At 36.3% G+C, this 15319-nt stretch overlaps 1 protein-coding gene across 2 annotated transcripts in view; it reads right to left on the bottom strand.

Annotated features, from left to right (window-relative positions):
- Nucleotides 1–15319, bottom strand: part of LOC115212893 (dnaJ homolog subfamily B member 12) — a 65976-nt gene that overhangs the window by 31375 nt on the left and 19282 nt on the right. For both annotated transcript variants that reach the window (XM_036504097.1, XM_029781689.2), the window contains exons 2-6: nucleotides 13786–13975; nucleotides 7901–8046; nucleotides 5649–5783; nucleotides 2517–2573; nucleotides 212–276 (exon numbers count right to left, since the gene is read on the bottom strand). In XM_036504097.1, coding sequence (XP_036359990.1) covers nucleotides 212–276; nucleotides 2517–2573; nucleotides 5649–5783; nucleotides 7901–8046; nucleotides 13786–13975 — 593 coding nt within the window. The remainder of the gene's footprint in view (nucleotides 1–211; nucleotides 277–2516; nucleotides 2574–5648; nucleotides 5784–7900; nucleotides 8047–13785; nucleotides 13976–15319) is intronic.

Here is a 15319-nt window from a genome sequence, read left to right as displayed (position 1 = left end):
TGAATAAACTTTGATAAATCTTGAGTTAAATCCTGATATATTTCAACAAAACATATGCAAGAAAATAAAAATAGACAAATTAATAAACTTTTACCATTAATAAGAAATACAAAACTGCATAAATGTATACTGATAAAAATTGTTAAAATGAAAATTTTTTTTTTTGTACGTATAATAAATGACAAAATTTTAAATATGAAGGAATAATTACTTCTGACTGAGCAGCCCTCTGATACTGTCCATTATGTTGGGTTCTCCGGTGAACATAAACATTACCTGGAAAAGGAAATGAGCAATTATAATTCCAGATTCAAAGTATGTCACAAAGGTAATAATATAAATTCAGATCCATCTTGGCTTCACAATTATCACCAGAGCATCAATGCCTATTTTTCGATGATTGCATGGGTCAGATAAAATTTGTTCAGGCAGAGTCTTCTACAGCTGGATGCTCTTCCTGTCACATCCAGCATATGTCTCCAAGCAGAGTAATGTTTCTTTTTGTCTTTCCAACATAAAGCAGCTCAATGACCAAACATGTTTTATGGAAAGATTGCAAACAAAGACACTATTTTGTATGGATGGTGACTATTTATAATAAGTGCGTTAATGTCAGTACAAGGAAGCATAAACACAAGCACATATTCATGTGCACCTACATATATATTCTTTTCCTTGTTTCAGTCATTTGACTGTGGCTGGGCTGGAGCACCACCTTGAAGGGATTTTTTTTAGTCAAACAAATTGACCCCAGTATTTATTTTTAAAGCCTAGTACTTATTCTATCAGTCTCTTTTGCCAAACTGCTAAGTTACATCTTTTGCCGAACTGCTAAGTTACAGGGACATAAACACACCAACACTAGTTGTCAAGCAGTGATGTGGGATAAACACTGATACAAAAACATACACACACACACACACACATAAATATATACCCAATGGGCTTCTTTCAGTTTCCATCTACCAAATCCACTCACAAGGCTTTGCTTGGCCCAAAGGCTATAGTAGAAGACACTTGCTCTAAGTACCATACAGTGGGACTGAACCCGGAATCATGTGAAGGGAAGCAAGCTTCTTAACACACAGCCATGCCCACACCTATGTGTATGTATGTATATATATGTATGCATGTAAATATGTATGTGTGTGTGTGTGTGTGTATATATATATATATATATATATATATATATGCACACATACATATACGTTCATGTACTACACACATCATCACCATCGTTTGTTTAATGTCTGTTTTCCATGCTGGCATGGGTTGGATGGTTTGACTGAGGATTGGCAAGCCAGAAGGCTGTACTAGGCTCCAATCTGATCTGGCAAGGTTTCTATTACTGGATGCCTTTCCTAATGCCAACCACTGCAAGAGTGTAGTGGGTGCTTTTTACATGCCACCGGCACGAGGGCCAGTCAGACGGCACTGGCAACGACCACGCTCAAAGCAACATGGAAAAGGGAATTCAAATGATACAACTTTTATGCATTGGAAATGTCCCTGAATTCCAGGTCTTCGATATAATAAGGCATGTGTCATACATACAAATGTATTTCTTGATTCTAAAGAACCAACTGAAAGTGAATTCAAAATTTATCACCCATGTAGAAGGCGTTTGAATTCAACAGGCTAGTAGTAGCTCAGTACAAAAAATACATAACCGCACCTGTGTTGGGATATCAAGATAGTTAATGCCTTAAATCAGTGGTTCTTAGCCTTTTTCTTTTTTGTAGCGTGTCCCTCTCTCCTTTTTAAGTAGTTATGCCTAGCATTCACCTAAGTGGAAAATGAGGTAACTAAACTAAACTTAACATGGATGATAATTAGTAAAATTTACTATAAAACTAGACTGTACAAGCTTATAACAATGAAATGATAAAAATTTAATAAAGACAAAAGTTGTCAATTTACTGTAAACATAGCAAGTTAATGACTTCCCTGTGTCTGATGAGATCTCATCATCATCACTTAACAACTGTTTTCCATGCTGGCATGGGTTGAACAGTTTGACTGAAAACTGGTAAGCCAGAGAGCTCTACCAGGTTCCAGGCTGATTTGACATGGTTTCTACAGCTGGATGCCTTTCCTAAGGCAAGCCACTCCAAGAGTGGGTGCTTTTCACATGACACTGGTACAGGTGCCAGTTACAACCATTACTAGTTTTTCACGTATAGTATAGTTACTACTATAAGTAAGATTTAGTAAGTTAATTAAGTTACTTTACTGCCCTTCTCACCACCACCTAAAGTCTAATGCCCCTTTCAACAAGCCCAGCACCTCCTTGGGGCAGTACCATCCATGTTGAGAACCTCTACCTTAAATCAAAATATGTTCTCCAATTTCCTACCAAATCTATAACTGAATAGTTAAATTTTAGTTTAGTTAGAGGTTAATTTGAGTTTTACAGCATTCAATAGATTAAGATAAAAAATACTAGATCATTAAATATATTTAAAATGTATAGTAATTCAATGTTGGAAGAGAAATAGAAAAGAATAAATGCTTACCAGTGGGAAACCCGCCACCAAAAAACATATTGAACAATTCTTCTGCAGATATATCACCTGAAATAGAAAACAATTGACTCTGAATGAAATATACAGAGACAAAACCCTTAAAAAAATATGCAAAGAACATTAACCAGGGCCTCTGTTGGTCAAGGCTGATCATGTGTCTATACATGTAAGCACAGATCTAGGTAAGGTATTTTTGTGGAAGACTGACAGTTGTCCACGCACGCAAGTCTCTCCTCTTTGTGATACTGATCTTGTCCATAGGAAAATCCACCACCTTACGGCCAGTATAACTAGGCATCAGTATCATCTCAGGCATTGTTATCGGAACAGAAAGAGCCAGAAGAGATACCACAAGGTATCTCATCTGATGATTTAAAAGGTTCACCAACCCAGTTCCCTAGATTAATACTGCTTTTCTTAACATTGAAAAAATGAAAGGCGAAGCTGACCACAGCAGGATAAGAACACAAAGCAAAAAAAATTGGAAAAAATATCAACTCACTGCATTCTATCCAATGCTCCAACACTGAATATCAATGATTTTATTTTTAGCTTTTACTTTATTTTATTTACTAACAGTTGAACCTATTCAAATCACACACTTCATAATGAATTATTATTCAAATTTTTCTAATATCACAATAAAATTTCAAAAATATTTACAATAGAAATAAAGTTTCCTTTTAATTCCATTCAGGCTACAACCATCAATCTCAAGATTATTGAATTATATTTAAATAAAGAGTATCTGTCTGTTTTGTCTATATCACATTCCTCTCTTGTTTGCCCTTCATTTTCTAAGATGACCAAAATGCCACCTCTTAAAAAGTATCACCAAGAGTTAATATAGTAGTGCAGATAACTAGAAAATTACGACAGCTTGCACCTAGATTTTCCATTTGTCCTCATGAATGAAGAAACAATAGGAATAGTGGTGTTTCAGTGTTGCACAGGCATGTGATATCTCTGACTGCTGCAACAAAAGGTTCATTGTAGTTCCAAAAAGTTTGAGTCCTGACTTGCACAGGACTTGGACTAAAATGAGGGAGAGCTACACTAGACTTTCTATCACGTCAAAAAAGGGGATGGCCGTGTGGTTAACAAGCATGCTTTGCAATCACATGGTTCCAGGTTCAGTCCCACTGTGCAGTAACTTGGGCAAGTGTTTTCTACAGTAGTCCTGAATCAACCAATACTTTGTGAATTTGGTAGGAGTAAACTATGCAGAAACCTAGAAGAGTTGGTCTCTCAAAATAGATGGAACACATGGAAGTGGAAGATGCAGGAAGACATGGGATGAAGTACTGAAAAATGACCTCAGGTTGTTGAACCTTTCAGGCAAGACGACAAAGGACTGAGATGCCCAGCACCTTGTACTAAAGAAGATCTGTACTTTGCAGCAGAAGTGTTAAGACTGGTCCCTCTGGTGATGTAAAGCACTCCTGGAAGTGCCACGTAAAAATGCCCATGTGACACCACATAAAAGCGCCCATGTAATGTCATGTGAAAGCACCCATTCAGTGCCACATAAAAACGCCCATACAACGCCACATAAAAGCACTCGTGTGACACCATGTAAAAGTGCCAATGTGGTCATCATGTAAAAGCACCCAGCACTCTGTAAGTGGTTGGCAGTAGGAAGGGCATCCAGCCATAGAAGCCATGCCAAATCAGACTGGAGTCTGATGCAGTTCCAATGTGTCATAAGATGAAATACAGAATAATGTTTCCACTAAAGGGCCTGCTAACACGTTAGTCTCAATTTCATTATACTGCACACCAACACATGCTATTCTACTACTTCAAGAATGGCAGAGATATCTCAAGTTACATATATAGCATTGTGATATAATTTATAAAGTTTCACCAATCTGAATATTGGGGAAGCTTTTTTGTGTAATCTAGATATTTCTTTCAATCACAAAAGAAATATACAGGCATGGAGTGTCAGATAACTGTAGGAAGAAGACATTATGACGACCAGGCTTTCACAGATGGATCAGTGACATAATTTAAGTAAGTTCTAATAAAGAAATTGAAACCGAATTATGAATTCATTTCACCAAGTATTTACTACCAGACCACAACCATAAAAAGGAAAGATTTCATCATTTGATTGTCATTGCAACAAAGACTATATCCTTTCATCTTTTCAGAGTCAATAAAGTAACAGTTGAGCACTGGGGTTGATATAATTGATTTACTCCCTTCCCCAAAATTGTTGGCCTAGTGCCAAAATCTGAATCTATTTTTATATAATAATAATTATTATTATTGTTATTATTAAGGTGGTGAGCTGGCAGGAACCATTAACATACTGGACAAAATGCTTAGCAACATTTCGTCTGTCTTTACATTCTGCTAAGAACAACTTTGCCTTTCATCCTATTGTGGTCAATAAAATAAGTATCAGTTGAGCACTGGAGCTGATGTAATCGACTTACCCCCACTCTTTGAAACTGCCAGCCTTCTAACAAAATTCGAGCAGAATCATTAGTATGTCAGACAAAATACTGAGGCAGCATTTTCATCAGTCTTTACAATCTAAGTTCAAATGCCATTGAGACAGCGACAAGTGAAACATCAACATTCACATATACACATTAGACATGTTTTAAAATCCACCATGAGATGTCTCAACAAGAGTATGTCCACAAATATATAACCACTAAGCCATATGTTCACACACACACACACACACAGACAAATGTATATACACACACAATAGGTGTCTTTCAGTTTCTGTTTAAGAATTCCACTCACAGGGCTTTGGTCAGCCTGATGCTATAGAAGACACTTGCCCAAGGTACTGCGCAGTAGGACTGAACCCAGGACCATGTGGTTAGCAAGCAAGCTTCTTAACCGTACAGCCCCACCTGCACCTATACCTGTGCTTATATTTCATAATTGATGAAATTATGCCAATAAATAACTGATAGCAAGTCTCTAGATATTTTTTTATCCATAGCTTGATTTGTAAGATCAGCAATTTGAAATTCAAAATGCTGTGTACAGCAGGAATAAACTAGCACTTGATGTATATATGTATTTGTTAATTCAAATAACGAAAAAAATTAAATTTACGACAATTTGGGAAATTAAATCCAGAAAGTTCCCTCTTACCTTCGAAGCCCCGAGAATAGTCAAATTGCTCGTCCCTACTACAATTCCGAGAGTGATGGACAATATCCTCTCCATAGAGATCATACTTTTTCCTTTTTTCGGCATCACTTAATACAGAAAATGCATTTCCAATAGCTAAAACAACAGAAACAAATAAAATTAACAAAACTAGGAGGAATAAAATTTAAAAGACAAGTTAGAGTGAGAGGTTTCATGTTCATGAGGTCTCAAAGTTCCACAGAGTTTGTGAATTGAAGCACTCAGAAGGAAATATTGAAGAACTCGAACTTTCAGCCTGATCGGACTTTTGGTGGAGTCAATTTATTCAGAGATTTGGATGCTGGAAGATTTGCAGCTCAGTTACTGGATCTGGGAAATGGAAGCATTCAGCAAAACTGCTTTTGTTTATCAGCCACATGGAAAGGGTACCTTCCCTATTAACCTGCCTGTGATCCTTCTACAGCTCTTGTGCAACCATAGGTTACATTGGCTACTATATGGAATTCCTACTGACTCATTTTCTGCATATGGAAAATGGTCACTTCCCAAATAGCAGTATAGCCTTGTCTTCTTTCCTACTTACTAAAAGTCCCAATTTTTGAAAGCTAGATTTCCAATGAAGCCTACCAATTCTAGATTTTCCTTCCAAATTTGAATTGCTTTCTTCTAAATCTTTGACAGGTTCAGTTATGGGAACTAGGTCATCAGTATATAGGAGGTCTTACAGGCAGGCAGTTTTAAATTTGCAGCTCAGCTACTGGATCTGGGAAACGGAAGCATTCAGCAATAGAGACATCACTTTGTCCAGGTTGTCAATTGGAAACTTATGCAATCAATCAATACTGAGAAAAAAAATTATTTCTTAATTGATACTGTTGTGGACCCCAGTAAGGCAGTAAATTATCCTACTGAGTTTCTTAACTCTTTGGATCCTCCTGGAATACCTTCTCACAAACTGATATTGAAGAAAGAAGTTCCAACCATGCTTTTGAAAAATCTGGATCCTCCAAAGCTGTGCAATAGAACCAGACTGATTGTCAGGCAAATGTATCCATATCTTTTGGAAGCGACAATCCTCACTGGAGAAGGAAAGAGAGAAAATGTGTTTATTCCAAGAGTTCCACTGATTCCAGCAGACATGCTCTTTGAATCCAAGTGATTCAATTTCCAGTAAGAGTTAGTTTTGCAATGTCTGTTAACAAGAGACAAGGACAATCACAGAAAATTATTGGTCTTCACCTCATGCAGCAGTACTTTCCCCATGGTCAGCTCTATGTTGGTTGTTCCAAAGTTAGAAATAGCAACAGTCACTTCATACACCAAATGGTAAAACCAAGAATATTGTTCCTTCTGCTGCTTTACAGTGATCTCCAAATGTCACAGTGATACAAAATTCTCCCAATGTGATACTCTGTGATATAAATCTGAGATGGTAGGGTACTAATAAATGCTTTATTATTATTGCTGTCTTTAGTTTTGGGCTACAGGCCCAATTAGCCTTCCATAGGAGCTAGTTCAAAAGTCCACATGAAGTGCAGTTTTTAAGCTAGTATTTTAGACCCCTGCATCTATCCTAAAGTGCATTCTAGTTAGATCATCTAAAGCAGAGGTTCTCAACTAGGGTCCTCTCTGTTAGAAGGCACAAGCACTTACACACACACGTTATATACAACAAGAACTTCTGCCTACCAAATTCAATTACAAGGCTTCAGAAGGCCCATGCAAGCAAAATAGATAATTGGAGATCTACAGCAATATTTTAAGGATCCATGAAAAGATTTTGCTAGGTCTTTCTTTCTTTAATGTTTTACATACCTATCAGCATTCAGATTGCTCTGTCAAATGTAATATTTATTCACAATGTTTTGAATTAATCATGCATTATCTCTTCAAAATTTCAATAATGCGACAGTATTTTTTAGAATGACATCATAGAATAAGTGTCAGAGGTTGACTGGTGGGTTTGAACATAAAATAAGTAGAATATTTGGACTGGATATGGCTGGTTTAAATGCTAAAGGGTTGAGATGTTTCTAGCTTCTGAAACATATTCCAAACTTATACAAGTGAACACATGAAAAACAAAGTAGGAGTTTTGAAAGAAATATCTATAAAACTAGTTTTTAAATGTTGAATGATTGGGTTGGGATGACAGTCCACCAGAAAAATAGTAATCAAAGGAGTCCATAGGCAAAAAATGGTTGAGAATTACTAATCTAAAGGGTTAATAATTAAAAGATGGTTTAGCTTACCTTTAAAGGCTTCAGTAGCCCCTGGAGCCTTATTTTTATCAGGATGCATTTTTAATGCTAATTTTCTGTATGCTTTTTTCAAATCAACATCTGTTGCATCCTTTGAGACACCAAGGATTTCATAATAATCTTTACATTTTTTAATTCTGCAAAAAGGAAAAAAATATAAAGGTTTCTTGAAAAAAGACACTAAAAAAAAAACTCTGTGCAAAAGGATAACAAATTTAAAACACCTTTTTCTTCAGTTCTATATTTAAGAGATGAGGAATTCATCATCATCATCATCATTTAACGTCCACTTTCCATGCTAGCATGGGTTGGACGATTTGACTGAGGACTAGCGAACCAGATGGCCGCACCAAGCTCCAATCTGATCTGGCAGAGTTTCTACAGCTGGATGCCCTTCCTAACACCAACCACTCCAAGAGTGTAGTGGGTGCTTTTATGTGCCACCGGCACGCTGCTCTGGCAATGATCACGTTCGGATGGTGCTCTTAGCGCTCCACTAACATGGATGCCAGTCATCGAATTTGATTTCGATTTCACTTGCCTCAACAGGTCTTTGTAAGCAGAGTTTAGTATCCAATGAAGGAAAGGTACGCATAAGTGGGTTGGTTACACCCCTGGCATAGGCCATGAGGTTATGGTCTCACTTGGCTTGCTGGGTCTTCTCAAGCACAGCATATTTCCAAAAGTCTCAGTCACTAGTCATTACATTATTTACAACTGACGAATATTTTTCCAATAATAATAATATCGAAAAATACCTTAGGAATGAGAACCCAGGTTCGAAATTTTCCCAAGACACCTGATGAAGGCTGGAGGGTATATCAGCCAAAACATTGTGTTAACAACAAACAAGATGAGGACAAATATCCGTCAATTGTAAATAATGAACTTTTTACTTGTTTTCATGAAATAAAAATTCTGGCAGTAAATAACTGCCTTTCAGAGTATGTAGTCAAACTTTGCTGACTTGGAAAAGGCCTTTTATAGAGTTCTATTAGTCACTAAAATAACTAAGGATGGATGAATGGCTTCTGAGAGTAAGAAGAAAGTTAGTAATCAGTCCAGTATTTTGTGTGTAGGGGCATTAAATAATAATGATAGTGTCAGTCAGGTTTGGTTCTCATCCCTTTCCATTTATTATATAATCTTCCAGGCCATAACATACAAATTCATAACTGCCTGCCTGTAAGACCTCCTATATACTGATGACCTAGTTCTCATAACTGAACCTGTCAAAGATTTAGAAGAAAGTAATTCAAATTTGGAAGGAAAATCTAGAATTGATAGGCTTCATTGGAAATCTAGCTTTCAAAAATTGGGACTTTTAGTAAGTAGGAAAGAAGACAAGGCTCTACTGAGATTGGGGAAGTGACCATTTTCAATATGAAGAAAATGAGTCAGTAGGAATTCCATATAGTAGCCAATGTAACCTATGGTTGCACAAGAGTTGTAGAAGGATCACAGGCAGGTTAATAGGGAAGGTACCCTTTCCATGTGGCTGATAAACAAAAGCAGTTGGCAATGAAATAAATTCCTTCAGGTGCTCAGAAGGATTTGTAGAAGTAGTTGATAGTATTTCCTGCTGGAGGTGGATGGCTGTTCTGAAAGGATAGTAGCAAGAGGAAGAATGATGAATGGGGGAAAAGTTCAGGGAACCGTAAGCTCACCTCGAGTAACAGAGTAGATTGTATGATGCTTTTGTATGAAGTGTGATGTTGCATATTAATGAGATACGGGTTAGAAAGTGGAAGATGTTAAAGACTGGAAAGAAATGAGGCAAGCATGCTTTGCTGGATGAGCAGTATGTATATAAACAATGAAGTACAAGTAAACTGAGGGAAAAATTGGATATAAGAGGAACAGGAATGAAGTGGACAGGAGAGAAAACTGTGGCCACTATAACCATAAAATTTTGAGGATGTCGGCTGTATAAAGAAGTGCAGAGCACTCCAAATGAACAGAATCTGCAGAAGAAGGAGACCAAGGATGACTTAGGAAGTGGTAAGCTGAGCTCTCAAGAGAACAAACCTCACAAAGGAGATGGTAAAAGAACTGGATGTAAAATGGTGGTGGAAGTGGTGATCATGGAAGTTGGGATGTATGCTATCTACATTTCAGTCTTACCTTTCTATTATATTCATATTAAGGCTCTCTGCTTCCAAACAGCTTTGTCACATTACTCCCATTACTTTCTCTTTTATTTGTCATTGAAATCCTCCACTCTCTCTCCCTTTCTTATCATTATCCATCTTTATTACTACACATTATCCTGTGCAGGCGACATGTGAAAGGCACCTGTGCCAGTGACATGTAAAAAGCACCCACTACATTCTTGGTGTTTGGCATTAGGAAGGGCGTCCAGCCATAGAAATGAAGCTAAACCAGACTGGAGCCTGGTTCCACTCTCTCTCTCACACTCATTTTCCTTTTCTCTCATGTCTCTTTCTTCTATCACTTTCTCATTTTGGCTCTCTTCTCACCCAGTAGTGTGGGAAAGAAAGGCCTAAATGAACAGAGACAGTGCAGGGAGGAGATGACTTTCCAAAGTCTTACCAGAGGTGAGACAATCTCTCTAGTGCTGGATGAACAAACGGATGAAAAGAGATAGTGTGGAGTAGAGATGACGAATTTTGCTGAGAACTTCTCTGGTAATATGATAAGATGCAACAAGTAGTCCATAAAGTGACTGGCAATTATAGAAACAATGCCAAAAACGGTAACTCCAAAACAGATTCTGACCTGGTCAGAAATGACCCATTCAACCTATGCCAAAACGGAAAAAGCAGATAGATGATGATGGCGATGAACCTTTAGAGTGAAATTACCAACTGATATATATGTACAACTATCTCTGAAGATACACTATATCTATCTCTAACGAACATGTTTTACCAGCTGAATTAAAAGAAGGCAGAACAAAAAAGTCATGTTAAGATTCTTTAGGAATTTTCTTTATGAAAGTCAGAAGACAAGGAGTTGTGCCCACAAAATCTACAGGAAAGGAGATTCCAGGTACAGTAAGAGCACTGGAAACAGCAGGGCTAGATGGAGAGGGTATACAACTAGCTAGTTTAGAGGAACAAGATGTAAGAGTATATATATATAAGCTAGAGTAGTTGCAGTGTGTTGCTGGTTGGATGTTTGCCAATCAGTAGAATTGCCTTCTTTTGAATCTAGTTTAGATTGTCTTTCACTACTTCTTGACATTATTCTCTTCATTCCATTATCAATGACCCACTATGATACTAGAATTGGGTTAAACTTGTAAAGTATAGTGGTTTGCTAAAGATGGAAAATATATGAAGACAAAATAATTGAAGCCTGTAGTGTAATAACTAGAATTAGATTAAATATTAGAGAAAGAGATATCATTGTATATAGAGATTATACGAAAAAAATAACTATGATCATTTTTATGCCTGCTTTTCCATGTTTGCATGAATTGGATGGTCCTTCTCAAGCACAGCATCTTACCACTTGTCCCAGTCCAGGTATTTTCATGAAGTTCAGCCTTTTGAAATGAGCCTTCATCACTTCTTCCCATGTGTTCTTCTGTTGCAGATTCCTTCCACTTGGATTGTCTTGACATTTCTTTTCACTCAACTGTCATCATCTATATATGAAGCATGTCTCTACTGGATGTCTTTCTTCTCTGCACATTACATCTGAGTCATCTTATTCCCCATGTTCTTCTCTCTATTTGTATTGTTGCTCATGCACATTCATTTTTACACACTCAGCAGAGCATGCTTACTATATTTCTTGCCAGCCTTCAAACATCTTTCACATTCAGTACCCATGTTTTACCATAATGCAATGTCACCCTTTCTACATAAGCAGCATACAAGCTCTTTATACCAGGACAGGTAATAAATCCCTGAACATTCTCCACCCTGTTTTAACTCCAACTACTATGTTTTCAGAACATCTGCCTCCATGGCTAATTAGGTCATCTAGGTAAGGAAAGCTACTAACTTCTAGAGAGCTTCTCAAGCATTTGAAAGAATATATTTTGTAGCTGCTCGTATTCTATTATTCTACTATTTTATTTTATTATTCTGCCAGATGCTGTGGCCATGCTAGGGCACCAGCATTAATAAAAGAAAGGTTCAGATGAAGAATAATCTGAATTTAGTTATGGAGTTGCTCTACATGTAGCCATAGACTACTTTCAACCAACAAGCCAATACAGGGGTCATTCCAATCACAGTGTCTGATGAACCACTCCCCTATCACAGAGACATTTATCTAGGAAATTATCGACACAAACTTTGTCTTGGATCTTCTCAATAATGACTGAAGCAACTGAAGTACCTGGATGTTATCCCTTAAAATGAGTTCACACCTGTTAACTATTTGTATGTATCTGCTACTAAGAAGTCTTAGCAAGAAAGATAACAGAACTCTCTCAACTGGAGTTGGCCATACTTGCTCAATGTACAGAAAAAGAGTAGCTAGAAATTAGAAATTACATACAATACATTCATTATGAACAATGAATGCACAAAATATATAGAGGGGCCACAGGTAAGCTGACAAAAGAGAAACACTTTATATATAGCAGATGCACAAGTGCAGCTAAGAGCATTCGTGATGAGAATTCTTTCAATCTTCAAGAAAGCTCCCTAGAAGTAGCTGACAGCATAAAGGCAAAGTGAAAAAAGTTCAAGGAGCTACTACCTTTGATAGCAACAAAGGGATTCTCCCTCTCTCTCTCTCTCTCTGAGTAGGAATATCCTGTATGATGTTAGTGTATAAGGTGCAATGTCTCATGCTAGTTTAACATGAAACAATGCATATAAAATATACAGCAACCTTGTTCAACTGCCAGGTTGGTCCAGTTGGCTGGCAGTATGAACAGCAGGGTAGTAGAAAGGGGTTAAATGTGTTAAAATGGGCAAGAACTCCTGAAATATGACATATATGCCTATTACCATATTTTCATCTTCGATCTCATTGTTTGCTTACATCTGATGTCTTGGATACGAAATGTCATAACAAAAGCCAATGTTGGCTATAATTTCTATAGAATATCTATAGAGATAACCTTAACAAGTGATGTAAAGCACACTGCTAAAACAGTAGAACACAGCATTAACTTGAACAGTGGGATTAAGGGCAGGGTTAATAAATGCAATATAAAGGTAAGGGGAGATTGTAAAGAAGAGGTAGAAGTAGCAGTGGGGTACAGAGTTAAGGAAACACAACTGACTACAAATATCCTTGGTAGTTAACTGACTTATATTAATGAATATTCTGACAATAGATCTAAGATGGGCAATTAACAAAAAAATCAGGAGTTCAGAACTGTTCTAGCTATTACCTCTATTTTAAAGTATAGCACTCCACTTAGATGTGAATAGAAGTGGTTGGTAGTAACCAAACAGCTATGAAACATATAATTTCTATAATGATCCTTTTGTAAGATATGGAAATTTTCAAGAGCACCCAATCATTCTCACAAATGAAAACAGTTATAGTCCGCAAGCTACATAGGCACTTTATAGCTTGAGATCATCCTTTTTTTTTTTGTTTTTATCATTTATATGAAAGATATATACAACCAGTATACAACAATTTTCCTTCAGTATCAAGTCATCACATGCTTGACCATATTATTAGTCCTACAAACAACTTTGATACATTTTATAATTTAAGGTGTTTTAATAGACAGTAAATGTAATCATTATCATTATGTAACTAAATGTAAACAAGAGGGTCAAAAACCATATATATTTATTAAAATCTAATTATATTTTAAAATCTAATCCAATGGCACTTTATTGGGAAGGATTTCAGATGTTATTTTTTCCCCATCATCTAAATCATAATATACATATTAAAAAAAGATAATGAAGATTATTTTACAAGCAAACCTTTTAACAGCTATCAACTGATCCTCTGTGTAATCATCAGGTGACTTTCCAGAGTGGCCTGAGCCACCTTTCTCTGAGCGATTGTTATTCCTGGTAGCTTTATCTTTGTGTACATTGTTGTCTGCACCATCACCACTTTGTCTGCGACCAGCAGTGCTACCATTTAATTTGCTCAGCTTCTCCATAAGGTCTGCAAAATAAATAAAAAGAACATTATAGATATATGCAGGTCAAAGATGTTTGCCTCTAACTGATATCACAACCTGCTAGAGACAACATCTAAATCTTCCTCAATACACATCTTACCATCATGCATTAAGACTTTAGATAATGTAGTCTAACATCCTTAAAAAAAACCCAGAATAGTCATGATTGGTATGCTGTTATCATGGGTCTACTTAATCTGAGTAAACCTGAAATTAAACAGTAACAGCAAACTATTTCTCTCTCTGACACAAGTAGACTGTATAAAAGAAATGTGTAAGATGGGTACAAGATATAGAAGATCTACAGAAGCTGGAGAGAAATGAGAGAAACATGACCCATTATATATGTAATATAAGGTGAGTGCAAAATTAATTGCAAGGTTTTGCAATTTTAAATGTTGGTGCTCCTTTTCAAATCTATTTTAATGTTCATGTAATATACCATTTTTAAGTGCAGATTTTGGTCTTAACCCAAACTGTACGGCCAGATAAAACTAATTTTTAATAATCTTAAAAATATGAACGGTGCAAAACCAAACTTTTGTATTAAGAAACAACTTGATGTTTTTACAAGTTCTTTTTATCATACATAAACAAAGTTTATTAGCTGTAGATTGATCAACCTGTTACTTATGTTCAGTCTTGGTATTCTTATTATAAACCTATCCAACTTTTCTAACACCTCTCTGGATTACACATGGCTATAGCAATAGAAAAGTTTACACGCTTATGCAAAGGCTCCAAATATCAACACAAAAGTTCATGAAAACTGTGCCACTGTTCATTTAAGTTCTGACTACAAGTACTTCAGTCAAGTAGATATGCAACTGTATAATGTAAATCTAAAAAGGGCCAAATACAATGCCAATTAAAAACAAATAGCGAAACCAAAGCTAACTCAAAAAGCCCATAGTGATGAATACAAGGCAAAGTGAAATTTACGGAATGAGATGAAGCAAATGAATGTTGCATGGTAAGAGAATCATTTGCAAATAAACCTCAACAGCTTAGCAGTAATGTATAAAAGTTTTGAACTACAAGCATTTACACTTCTTCAAACGTCCAGTGAATTTAAGGTAGCAGATTAAAAAAATTAAGAGACAGTGTTGAAGACTTACTGACAGAAGTAAATCTGTTTTCAAAAATGGTTTACATAAAAAAAAATCATCTTTTAAGACTTATTTATATTTGTAGAGGTGTTAAGTAAGATGAATTTCATAAGTGCTTTTCTGTGAATTGCATTAGCTTGTTAGAATCAATTCTACTATATTCCTAACTCTCCTTGGTCCATGTTTATGTTTTTAATTTTCAGTTTGTGCTTAACTGTA

This window comes from Octopus sinensis, linkage group LG6, assembly GCF_006345805.1.
Source record: "Octopus sinensis linkage group LG6, ASM634580v1, whole genome shotgun sequence".
Classification (NCBI taxonomy): domain Eukaryota; kingdom Metazoa; phylum Mollusca; class Cephalopoda; order Octopoda; family Octopodidae; genus Octopus; species Octopus sinensis.
Note: the sequence above shows the minus strand (reverse complement) of the source record. Positions and strands in the feature narration are given on the sequence as shown.